Source organism: Pelophylax lessonae, assembly GCF_965119305.1.
Source record: "Pelophylax lessonae genome assembly, chromosome: 6".
NCBI classification, from domain to species: Eukaryota; Metazoa; Chordata; class Amphibia; order Anura; family Ranidae; genus Pelophylax; species Pelophylax lessonae.
Window position 1 is genome coordinate 217173516 of NC_138773.1, and position 13241 is coordinate 217186756.

The window sequence follows — 13241 nt, forward strand, 5'->3', positions numbered from 1 at the left end:
GAGTGTGTCACAGAAGCGCCGAGTATTAGATTAGAATTGTGTGAAATACCTTTGTTACAGCACCGCTCGACGCTTCAGTGACCCCCCCAGCTGTCAGCGGGGGAGAAGAGAAGGACAGCAGCGGGAAATCAGCTGAGTGTCAAGCGGCACTGTACCAAAGGTATTTCACACCATTCTAATCTAATACTCGGTGCTTTTGTGACCCGCTCTGAACACTGCATCATTTGGGAGATGCAAAATACTGGAATTCAAGGAGATATTGCAGAGAAAACGAAAAGAGGGCGCACCAACCCTGTGCATTAGCCAAATGGTGTTTATTAATGTAAAAAATGAAAGAAATATACTCACAAACAAATCAGTCATAAAAGCATTTCAATGTCCACGATGGACACAAAGCAACCAGGTCATTGAGACTGTGTCCAGCATGCCAGGGGACCCTACAGATGGCTGACACCTTTTGAGGCAGGAATCCCCTCTTCCTCAGAGCCAATCCCAAGAGCCTCTTCCTCAGGGCCAATTGACTCTGAGGAAGAGGGGATCCCCCCTCGAAACACGTCAGCCATCTGTAGGGTCCCCCGGCGTGCTGGACACAGTCCCGGTGACCTGGTTTTGCTTGTGTCCATCGTGGGCTTTGAAATGCTTTTATGACTGATTTGTTTTTGAGTATATTTCTTTCATTTTTTTACATTAATAAACAGCACTTGGGTAATGTGCAAGGTTGGTGCGCCCTCTTTTCATTTTCTCTGCAGTGTTTCCATTAGGTGTTCCCCGACCCTTGGAAGGAAGCAAGATCTGTGCAATTACCCAGAGCCATAGAAATCCTAGACAACATCCACCGCTGTCACATCACTTTTGAGCGCAGAAGAGTCTGTTTTGTTAATAATGCAAGGAGATATGCCAGGAAAGTCAAAGGGGATTTTTAAAGGAAACAAGTAAAGTACCCCTATTTTGTGCAGGTAAAACTAAGCTATTGGTATTATATGCTGACTGTTATGTGGCCATAACAGAATATAGATGGAAAGTGGTAAATTCTAGGATTGATGATTTGGCTATACTGGGACTGGTAACTATGTAGTTTAAGCTATCATAATTGATAAACCGTATGCTACTTTGAAGATTTTTCGAATGTTTATGTAAATATTCAGGCTTTGCAGTTTGCCAATTCATCTGGCTCTTAAACGTATTTTTTCAAAATGAACTGCCACTAATGTCAATTTTGTGCTGGGATTTCATCTGAAAGTTTCTGCAAATACGACGTCCATCATTCGGAGGTGACTATAAAGGAGGGCAAATACATTATGTGCTCAAGAAGATTGCTAATAGACCTGTAACGTCTAGCACAACATTAAGTGCAAGTAGACACAGAACAAGAAGCCACATTTATCAATGCTATTTAGGAAAACCTTGAATCTCCTAGTATATGTGCTTTCACGGTGTGTCCTTAAAGTGGTTGTAAAGCTGGAAGTTTTTTTTTTACCTTAATACATTCTATGCATTAAAGTGGTTGTATCCTCACAACAAAAAAACAACAAAAAAAAAAACCTGCAGGACAAAGGCATAATGAGCTAGTATGCATCGCATACTAGCTCATTATGAAATACTTACCTTAAAACGAAGCCCCGACACAGTCGCCCGGACAGCGCTGAGGGAGCTGTCATGTTCCCTCTGCGTCTCTTCTGGGCTCGGTGGCTCCGGCGCTGTGAGTGGCCGGAGCCGCGATGACGTCACTCATGCGCGCTGGAGATTACTTTCCGGCAAGGAGCCGGCAAAGAGCTCTGAAGGTCCGCCGGACCTTCAGAGCACATGCGCCGCTGGTGTCCGCGGCTGCATGCAGAGTGAATATCTCTTAAACCATGCAGGTTTAGGAGATATTAATTTTACCTACAGGTAAGCCTTATTATGGCAGAGTATACTATCGCTTTAAGATGGAAAAACCTTCTGTGTTCTACTCCCCCCCAGCCCCCTTTATATTTACCTCTGAGCCTGCTTTTGATACAGCTTTGTGCATGGGAGCAGTGTCTCTCTCTGCTCTCTCTCTCCTCATAGGCTAAGAGACAGCAGTGGAAGTCATTGCTCCTGGTGCTGTCAATCATAGCCAGTGAGGAGAAAGTGGGGGGGTGGGCCTAAGCCGCACTCTTTGTGGAAATAAATAGGTGGCTCGGGAGAGAGCCCAAATGAGTTTCCCCTGATAGCAAGTGGCTTGTTATGGGGGCACTTGGCTGGGGGGAAGATCCAGAAGCGCTGGCGGGTAACCTGAGAAAGGGAAGGATTAAGTATTAGTTAATAAATATAATACAAATGAAATAAATAAAAAAAAAAAGGACTGGTAGGTTTACAATCATTTTAATGCTTCAAAATCTTTTTAGGATGATTCTTTAAAACAGCATTAACTTTACTTTCAATGTGTAAAAGAAATTGTGTCAAACTAACAAGCTGAGCTAACAGCCAACCGATGGGAAAGGACTGCCCGCCTTCCTTCCTTGCTGTGCCTGGCATTTACATGTCCTAGGAAATGTCTACCTCTCTTTTATATATATTGAATAAAGTTTAGTAATAGTGTAACAGAATGCAAATTCATGCATGATTTCTGAAGTAAATGTGCAGCTTTAGTGTTATGTAAGCCCCAGTTTTTACATAAAAAGCCCATTTCAACTATTTACACAAAAAAACTAATTAAACATAACCTGTACTGAAAGTTTCACATATAAACTGCTATGCTTTTTTGGGATCCTTGTCATAATGGGGACCCAGAATAATGGAAAACAAACTGCAAATCCCAGAAATATGGTGCATTCACATTAAGGTCCAAGGATATACGTAATAAGATGTCATAGGGCCCCATAGCAGCATTCCCCCTTTGCAGAACCCAGTTTTTTAGAGACCCTGCCCCCAAACCATTCATTTCAACAATATCCCATGAAGTCATATGTGCAATAAAGTATTTTATGCATGTAATTTAAAAATCTCCCCTGTGTACACTTCAAAAAGCCCTGAGAATACCACTGGGTGCTGCCATCTTGGAGGTGATGTCAATAGCTCCAGCAGGCTCGGAGCTGCTGCTCATGTAACACTTCATGGTATTTCCTTTAACACCTTCCCCAGCAGCTATGTAAAAGTGTATGAAGTGAGGGGGTGGAGGAGTGGGAGCAACACAGACCATAATTATGCACCCTAAGAAGAGGAAATGGCTATGACATGGAAGGAGGAAGGAGTAACTATGTTAGTGCTAGGAAATCGACTCCTGGAGTGTTCAAATTCCCTAGCAAGGTAACAGGGCTTCTAACAAACTGGTGGACAACAGCCTCTACTTCAACCCTAATACAATGCCCTAATTATATTACCTTTACATTGCTGTTCAGTGGTTAAAAGGGCCCTCTATATATTGATGTTCCATTGGTGAAAAGCTCTTTTTTTTAGACAGTAGTGTCCCCTTTTACATTAGTGAAAGTGTGGCTACTCACTTTATGTTTTGTAACAATTCTGCTAAATTTGGCAGAGCAAATCACAAATGCTAGTGCAAGTACTGACAAAACATGAAAAATTTACTGACGAGCACATTTTTTACTGCCAACCTAAAAAATGACAAAATGCCTATTAAAAACTAAGACAATTGATGTTTAAACAGCATAAACACAATATGGACTGAGGGTGGACTGAGATTGGCAATCTCGTGAGCAGTGAGTGAGTTACTGGGTGGAGATGGTGGTGGAGAAAATAGGGTGTTAAAAGTAGAGAAAAGACAACAAGGACTAGAGGACAGATTATTAATGAGTGTGACAAAGTAGGCTTTTTTGGCAGCATGGAGAGAGGAATTATATTTTAAGAAGGCAGATTTATATAGGGTGAATACTTGCTGGGATTTGGTTTTACACCACAATCGCTCCAGTGCACAGCTATGTCTCTTATGATTTCTGATGTCGTCAGTCTGCCAAGGTTGTAATGGTCGGAGCCTGAATCTTCGTGTAGTAAGAGGAGCAAGAGTATCCAGTGTGGATGAAAGTGAACAGTTGTAGTTAGTCATGGCCATGCCAGGGCAAGACGGGCGAGATTTTGTCATTGAGCTTCAGAGTAATACACAGTGCATTGAAAGAAATGCCCCCTTTTCTTTAGTTATTAGTGCTGGCAAAGATTTTGGGGGTGCATTGCTGGTTACTGAGTAGCAGCTGATGGCAGCTGGAAATGCTGGCATAGCTAGGGGATCAATCCTCAGAAAAGGCTGTGCCTGCTGATCTTGGGTTTACTATTTCACAGCAGAAAGGAGTTTAAAGAGAAAAGACAAAGTAGAATATTTTTTCACCAAAGTGTAGCTCTGGTTCACCCTTTCTCCATCTCTCATCCCGATGTAAAAGAGGCTATGATGGAAAAAATGCCCCTGCTTAGGTCTTCAAAATAATATAAGTTGTCCATCCTGCCCAAAGAGCAGATCCCAATGAAGATGAGTGTCATAACAGACCTTTCTGATTTTGATGATCAAGGTATACATGAAATTAGCCAAAAACCTGAAATTTGTATATTCTGTCGATGCACATTTATTGCTCAAACACTTTTAAAGTAAAGCCAATGACCTCTGAACTTGAGCGATACTACTGATGGAAATTTCACATGCTGTAATTGAGTTATAATTGAGTAGTCTAAACTCAACCCACTAGTGCATGGAAGTCCTGTATTCTGTAATCTCGCTGTAGGGAAATGTTTCTGCATTAGATGTATAATTGATAAGTTTCTGAGTATTTAAGGCTGGGCATGAAAATGTCCTCAGTGATATTTGTTTAAAGCTGAAAAAGTCTCAGTTCAGTGCTGAAAGACATGCTTTATACTATGGCCTCTTGAATGATCAACCCTGTCACTAATACAAGCGATAAGAAGGACAAGGTGGCATGAGGGACATAAGCTGGTGCCTGGGTGATTGGAATGCATCCTGCGCACATCCAGTGCCTGCCACGATTCCCCAGGCTCCCCTTCTGACAGGTGAAAATGTACTCATTAAGTGAAATTTTATTCATCCTTCTTTTATCATGTATTATTGAACACGGCATGTAAGGAGTGCAGGAATTTTCAAAGTGGGTGAAATCTTAGGCAAACATCAAGCAGGCTTGATATATGTGGCACCGGACTGAAAAGCAGGCATGCTTTATAAACCAGAAACAAGACATGTTCAGGCTTATTAAAAGTACAGAGCAAGAGAGTGAGAGAGCAAGAGGAAGTTTCTATAGTAACCAATCAAAATCATTTTGGTTTTATTCTAGCTTCAATAAAGTGGATTCTGATTGGTTGCTATGGGTTACTATGTGTGCTTTTTGTTCTTGTGCTATTCTTCAATGGTATATACCTGTCAATTTACTCTGCACCGTTATTGCCCCTATGGTTAATAAAAACTAGGATTAAAGGACAGGAATGTATATTGTAAGGTTTCTAAACAGATCCTTGACTATATTCTAGTGAATCTGTGCCAGAGGAAACACTGCGGAGGGCCAAGCAAATTGGGTTTTCTGATCGTTATATTGGGAAATGCCTGGGGCTTTCTGAAGCTCAAACCAGAGAGCTTAGATTGAACAAGAATGTCAAGCCTTGGGTCAAACAGGTAAGCAAATTTTCCCTAATAATACAAACCGTCAAGCTCCACAGGCTAGAAAAGTTAATAAAGCTAAATTATTTGTTAAGTATATGCAAAAAACGTAATAAACTATGGCTTGTATTAAGTGTTAGGAATAATGTAAAACTTTCTTTTCAAGTTCTGCTGTATCTAGTGCCATATGATTGAGTTTGTGGAACTATAGATTACTGGGACTTGCAATAAATAGGATATGGGACCTTTGATTTGCCAAGTCTGATATTCAGTCCCACCACTAGGACATGTGGCTGTCTGAACCTAACTAGTAAAACGGATCATGCATAAAAAAAAAACAAAAAAAAAAACACAAATGAACCAAAACATGTAATTTATATGCTGTTAAAGACTAGTTAAACCTTTTTAACTGTATTTAGGGTGTAATATGTAACTAAGCACCCAAACGCTCACCCCTAAGCTCCCCAGGCCACCAAAACCTGACTGCAGGCAGGGGTTTCTCTCCCCTGCAGCTGCTATAGTTGCATCATTGATTTGCAGATATGTGATTGAATAAACTACAAGTCCCATCTGCCACTGCAGCGTAGACTTTTAGTTCTCAATGGACTACGAGTGCGCTGATTAGCACACTAGTAGTTCATAAACCCTTCCTGCAGCTCAGTAACTGAAATTTCATACAGAGGTGCTGGCAGAGAGCTGTAGGAAGCGTCTGTAGGTGCCTGGCATTGTATCCATGATCCACTGATCACAGGTGGAAATTTTTTCAGGCCCCTGTTTAAAAAAAATATAAATTCACATTTTTTATCTGCAAAAACATGTGCTTTCATTATTTCTTTTGTAAGGTTAAACTTATTTCTAGTGAAACTATACTCATCTTGGATCCAGCAATGGGGTGTCCCTGAGCTCTTTGCTTGGCCGCTGACATATTTGGGCGGCCGACTTCCGGGTCTTGATCCCCGGCTGCTTTCATTGACCCGTGCGGGATGACGCAACTACCGCGCATGCGCCAGAGTTCAGTCAGATATAGCATTGCCGAAGTTGCACAGTGGGCTGGGTATGCGCAGAAGGACAGGCAAGTAAGTAACTTTAGTGCAGAAGAGATGAAGCATGTCTCTTCTCTATTAAAATTCCTGCCGGTTTGCCCATTTTTAATTTTTCTCTTTAGGCAAATAAAACTACAAGGAAATCCCATATAAATTACACACTCTAGGACCTATGTATTATTGTTATCTGGCTTTCTAGCTCAATACCTGTTCTTCTATCCTTTTAGAGTTATAGAAATTTAAATCATAGAGAGACATTACTGACTTATTGTTTGTGTGTGAGAGATAACATTTTGCTATGAGAGCCTTATTAATACTACACTTTTTGAATGAAGGCACACGAAAATGTGTGCTTAAGCAGCCTATTCACTCACATATATAAAGAGCCCAAATATTGTGTGTGTGTTGCGGGGGATGAAGTGTTACAGGAAGTGGGATTTGTAAAAGTGTTTATCTTGCACCAAAAGGAACATGAATCTTCAAATACACTGTAAAGCCCCTTGAATGTTGGCATACACTAATTGATGTCTATACATGTTTTTACAGAAGTCTAAACTATATAGAAATTCATTTTATATTGTAAAGTTGTAATACTGAGGTCTTGGCACCTAGCTATATCATTAAAATGCCAGATATTGAGTTGGTAATAAATCTGTAGGGTTATGTTACAGCCCTATTATGGGTGGTGTGGTGTAGTTCCTGATTGCACCTTTAGATGTCCTCTTAGTTCTTTGCTTCTTTGCTTTCTTCACTGCTGCCGCTTGACAGGGGAACCTGTCATTCAGTGAGGGTAAAGCGTTAAAACCAGAAGTGTGTTGGCAATCGGCATGTATTTATTTTCCTCATTAGGTAGATGGGCGTTGGGCAATGTAATAAATGTGATTCTGTATCGCTGGACGACATGATTGACGTTGGATGTATATTTTGGGACTTTTTTTGAGTGTTCTTATTTATACTTTACATTTTATTTGTAATGGTTAGGGATACTTTCATTCAAATAGGGGGCGACCAGTATCTGGGTGTTCCCTTATTGTTAAAGGGGGCTTCAAGATTTTGATTTACTCCCCATAAGCTGATCCTCACAACCAATTGGACAGAATTGTTGGGAAGAGGACCCTGTCTCTTTCAACATGGAGACAAGGTGCTTTGCCAGAGGGTCTCCCGTAGCAAGGTACCTTCATATTTTCAGCGCATGAGGCCTGGTATGGCTTGGAGGGGAGGGGGGTGTGTCTGCACGCTTGTTCTAGCCCTTCCCTAGCCATTTGTTTGACAACCCTTTGCCTACTAGACTAAAGACTAAAAAATGGCAATTATTGTTTTCAACATTTGGCTCCTAATGACTTGGTTTTTAGTTTTTGCACCAGAACTTTAGTAATGTTCGCTGAACCCATGTTACAAAGTTACATAGTTAGTGAGGTTGAAAAAAGACACCAGTCCATCCAGTTCAACTCTTGATTAGGGATGATCGAACTTTTGAAAAGTTCGGTTCGACCAGAACACTCGAATTTCCCGAAAGTTTGGTTCGGATTCCAAAACCCCATTGAAATCAATGGGACCCGAACTTCTGGAATCAAAAAACACCATTTTGAAGCCCTAAAACCCAATAAATGCCCCTAAAAAGTGCATAGGGTTCTGGGTCATGCCCCAGGGACTATGAATCAGGCAGAAAAAAGTTCTTAAAAATTGTCGTTTTTGATAGAGAGCCAATTATTGAAAAAATGATTGAAAAGAAAAGAGATTTCTTTGGATTTAGTGTCTCTGGAGTCTAAAAAGTGTACCTGTGCAGTTTCAGCTCTGTAGCATGTCCAGAACCAGAAAAAAAAACATACTGTTTTTCTTAGAATTTCAATAGCGCAGGGATGGTGTTACCCTCCTTTCACACCTGGGCGTTTTTGTTTCAGGCGTTTTTCAGGCGTTTTTTGGGTGTTTTTTTTAAACTTCTGTACAGGGGTGTATATATATATATATATATATATATATATATATATACATACACATATATATACTGTGTATATATATATATATATATATATATATATATATATATATATACATATATATACATATATATGTGTATATATGTATACCCCTAACCCAGAATCTGCATAATGGGGTCACCCGGACATGGCAGAGTTCGGTCACCCTGACATGGCAGAGTCAGTTCACCCTAATCTACACTACGGTCACCCTGACATGACAGAGTTGGTTCACCCTAAACTACACTACGGTCACCCTGACATGGCAGAGTCAGTTCACCCTAAACTACACTACGGTCACCCTGACATGGCAGAGTCAGTTCACCCTAAACTACACTACGGTCACCCTGACATGGCAGAGTTTGGTCACCCTGACATGGCAGAGTCAGTTCACCTAAAACTACACTACGGTCACCCTGACATGGCAGAGTCAGGTTTTCCTAAACTACACTACGGTCACCCTGACATGGCAGAGTCAGTTCACCCTAAACTACACTACGCTCACCCTGACATGGCAGAGTCAGGTCTTCCTAAACTACACTACGGTCACCCTGACATGGCAGAGTCAGGTCACCCTAAACTACACTACGGTCACCCTGACACCTAAAGGTATCCCTACAAGAACTAGATTATTGAATCTAACTATAGTGGTATATAGTACCCTAACTACACTGCATATCCCTTTCCTCACACTAAAAGAACAGCTCCATACACAAGCAGCAGTAGAAAAACAAATGCTTCCACTCTCTTCCACAGCCTCTGTATTACAGTGCTAGAGGTTTGGCGGGGCTATGTTATATACTGGGGGGTGTATTCACTCCTGATTGGCCTCTGGACCCTGTAGTCACTCCATTCACATTCCTAGCAGACTCCTGCCCCCTCAATTGGCTTTTACTGACGTTTCTGGGCCAATCACGGGCTTTCCTGTCCCATTGCATTTTGGGCAGTTCTGGTGGCCGAATTCCGAACTTTTACCGCAAAAAGTTCGGAATTCGGCCGAATTTTGAACACCCAATGTTCGGGTCGAACCGATGGTCGTCCCGAACCGTTCGATCATCATCCCTACTCTTGATGTGTGTGTGTGTGTGTTTGCTGTTGTAGCACCCTCCTAGGTAGGTGCTAGTGAGAGAGTATAGGTTTTGGCTCTGTCTGCCTATCAGAGGAGCAGCAGGCAAATCTATATTGCTCTCTGTTTATTGGAGAGCAGGATCTGTTAGTGAGGTCTGCTCAGTATGTGATTCATTATGTCCAGAAAGTGTTTCACACTGGTCCAATAGGGAAACATGTTGGACAGTGGGAGGAAACCTGACAAATGGATGCATAGGCTTTGGTACAGTCCTGGTGATTGGCAAGGGCAGGTCACCTCAGTGAATTCTGGGATACTGTATAAAAGCCAGGAGCACATGTGCTGCAAGGTCCTTGGCTGGTAAGCAGAGTCTTGGAGGGAGGGTGGCGGCTACCTCCTCCTCTGTAGCAGTGGCACGTGGCCTCAGGGGGTCGTCCTGAGGGCCAGAGGAATGGAGCTGAACCCAGAGGTCCAGGAGAGCTGACTGAGGGGGAGACACTGGAGACCCTAGAAAAACAGTATTGTGAGTACAGGGGATCGTGTCAATCCTGAGGGGGGCCACTCCAAGAGTAGGATAGTCAGTGGATGGGTGTCGGCAGTCCATAAAGAGAATTTACTAGCAAAGTGTCTTGAAGGTAATTTAGTTCATCAAGTCATCTTGAAAGAGACTAAACTCTAAGCCCACCTAAGTGGCAAGGTGGATTACCAGCCTGGCTGTACCAAGAGTTAGAAGTCCTCCATTTTGTGAATAGTTAATCTGGAGAATCCCACTATTCCCTTCCCCCATCCCTAATTGATTAAATAAAATACAAAACAACTACATACCCCTGGACGGAGTATTGACTGAGCCAAGAAGTAAAGTGATAGACTGTGACTGTCAAAGTTGCTATAGGTAACCCAGGGGGACACGTAAGTGTGAAATCCAGCACTCCTCAAGGGGGAAGTGCTACACTGTTAACCGTACATTCTATACCCCTGTATGTTGTGGTCTTTAAGGTGCCCATCTAATAGTTTTTTGAAACTATCGATGCTCCCTGCTGATACCACTGCTTGTGGAAAAGAATTCCACATCCTTACCGCTCTGACAGTAAAGAATGTTGGCTTATCACTTTTGGGGAACAAGAAATAAGTGTAAAGAATGCCTTGGTTAGGGGTCTGGTGGTGCTCGGGAGAAGGAGGGTGGACCACCTGCAGGTTGTAACTGTTCATCTGTCTGGACTATGTGCCTGGAGACCCATGTCACCATACTGATGTTTAAAAAGGCCTGAAATAAGCACTGCAAGCTTTGCCCCATAACAACCTGTAGGTTTTTACTTTGATGATCAAAAAATAACATGTTCATTAAATTGGTTGCTAAGCATGACATAGTTCACATTTCAGACACCATGACAAATGAAGCTATTCATATTAAATGTAAAAGCTATTCATGTTAAATATGAAAAAAAAAAAAAAAAAAAAAACAACGCACGGTTGGTTTTGTAGCAGGAATAAAGGATGTTTGCTATGGAGGACATTCGGGACATTACTAAAAAGCAATAACAAATGGTTTACCTTTACAACCCTGTGAAGACAGATTACATTAACACAATATTTACACACTAGAATTGAATAGGAAAAATTGGACATGGCTCAGAATTTAAATGATCTCAGAGGCAAAATTAAAATGCAAAAGAGGAACATTTCAGCATAACACAAGAGCCATGACACCATGGTCATACTTTGAAGTTCTGATTGTCAGACTTGGAAACACTCAAAGTGATTGTCAGACTTGAAAATATATAAAGATATCTTACGCATATTTAAAATCTCACTGAACTTGTCAATAGAGCTGTATCACATCTAAAACATCTCCCTGTCAAATAATTTTGAAAAAAAACCTTTTTTAGCTTTTAGGTATGTGACGAGTGAAACTATACAACTGTATATGGCTCTCAAACTGATGTATTACATGTATACAACTCACTATTTAATATGGGTTAGATAATCTAGTGCACTTGTAATCTGACAGCATTATACAGTATATGTAGTATAAGATTGTGAACACCTGACCACCACACCTACAGTATGTGGCCCAACGTATGTGGACACCCTACAGATATAGAAAATGATGCACTTCAACCATGTAGCAACAAATTGAGAAAGGGCATTTTCTGTTCCAACATGGCTGTGCCCTTGGGCACAAAGATAGGCCTATAAAGACCGGTTTTGACAAGTTTGGTGTTGAGGAAGTCAAGTTGGATGAATATATTGATAATTGGAGCAACAATTGCGAACCAGGGCTTCTGCACAGGGTGTACACATGGTCCTCCTCTGAAGAGAAAGAACACTTGACCTGATCCCCTGAGGCGCAAGGCTCCTGACAGGAACTGGGGTACTCACTGGCCCACCTGATGGAAACCAAGTGGATCCCTTTCTTTGGAAGGCATGCTGAAACAGACCAAACCCAAGTACTAGGTGGGGCTACCCCAAAGAGAGACTCCATGGGAGGGGAGAACCTGACCAGAAGGCCACATGCCCTCCCCTTCAAGACTTTCAGGGCAGTCATGGGGACCTAAACCCTACTAATCAGGGAGTGAGAAAGTGCATACGTGCTGTGCAAAAAGTGCAGTGACAAATACAGAAATTAAAAAGGGAAATGGATAAGTGCATGTGCCATAATAAAATACTATGGCAGGCCCTTCGGCCAGGAGTAAACAAAAAACCTCTGGTCCTAGCCAAAAGGCCTGGCCCTAGAGGCAGGTGTGAAAAAAGTGTGTACATAGTGCACTGGCCATAGTACCAAAAACCCAAGGTGAGCTCCCTCACCTTAGAATTTAGGCACCCCTGCACTACCACCCGAGGGGCATGCACACCACGGGCTTCTTTCACAGCCCGGTCGTTGGCCAGACCAATGCAGCCCCATCCCTATCAGGAAGGCATCAGAAGTTAAAGAACTTAGGGAGAGCCTTGCCTTCAACCGGGGACAAGCCTCGTGCACCAGGCCAGAATCAACCCGGGAGGAAAAGGCCTTTCCACCGCCCCCACAGTTACCACCTAATTACATCAGGAATTACTAACTGACTCCCCAATTGGCGGAAGGGAGTCAGGGTTCTAACTCCGACAACTGATACTACACTTGATCTTAGCTAAAAGGCAGAGAAGTGACAGACCCACTCCAAAACCTTGTGGAAAGCCTTCCTCAAAGGAGTGAAGGCTGCTATAAACACAAGGGAGGTGCATGCATCTCTATATTTAAGCTCACAGTTTCAAAATGGGACGTTCAAAAAATTCATATAGGTGTGATGTTTAGGTGTCCTCCAAATTTTGGCCATATAGTGCATATAGTGCAGGGAATAAAAGTAAACTCCTGCATAAGTAATGTTTGTATATTTTGGAAGAATAATAATAACTTGTGACAAATCAGAGCAATATTCAACATGTGATGAAAAGCGCATAAGCATAGGTTAGCTGCCACAAAAGCTGCATATCAAAATGGATCAGTAGATCCACAGATATAGGCAGCAAGGCTTTAGCAGGCTTTAATGAAACTTCAGCACAACCTGAAAGTTTTTGATAACCTGCTAAAGCCTCCTAGCAGCTTTTTTAAAATG

The 13241-nt window shown here is 42.0% G+C and overlaps 1 protein-coding gene across 1 annotated transcript in view; it reads left to right on the forward strand.

Moving 5' to 3' along the window:
* CPS1 (carbamoyl-phosphate synthase 1) overlaps positions 1 to 13241 on the forward strand; it is a 166394-nt gene that overhangs the window by 93675 nt on the left and 59478 nt on the right. Inside the window, exon 22 of the mRNA XM_082261903.1 lies at positions 5440 to 5581. Within this exon, the coding sequence (XP_082118029.1) occupies positions 5440 to 5581 (142 nt within the window). The remainder of the gene's footprint in view (positions 1 to 5439; positions 5582 to 13241) is intronic.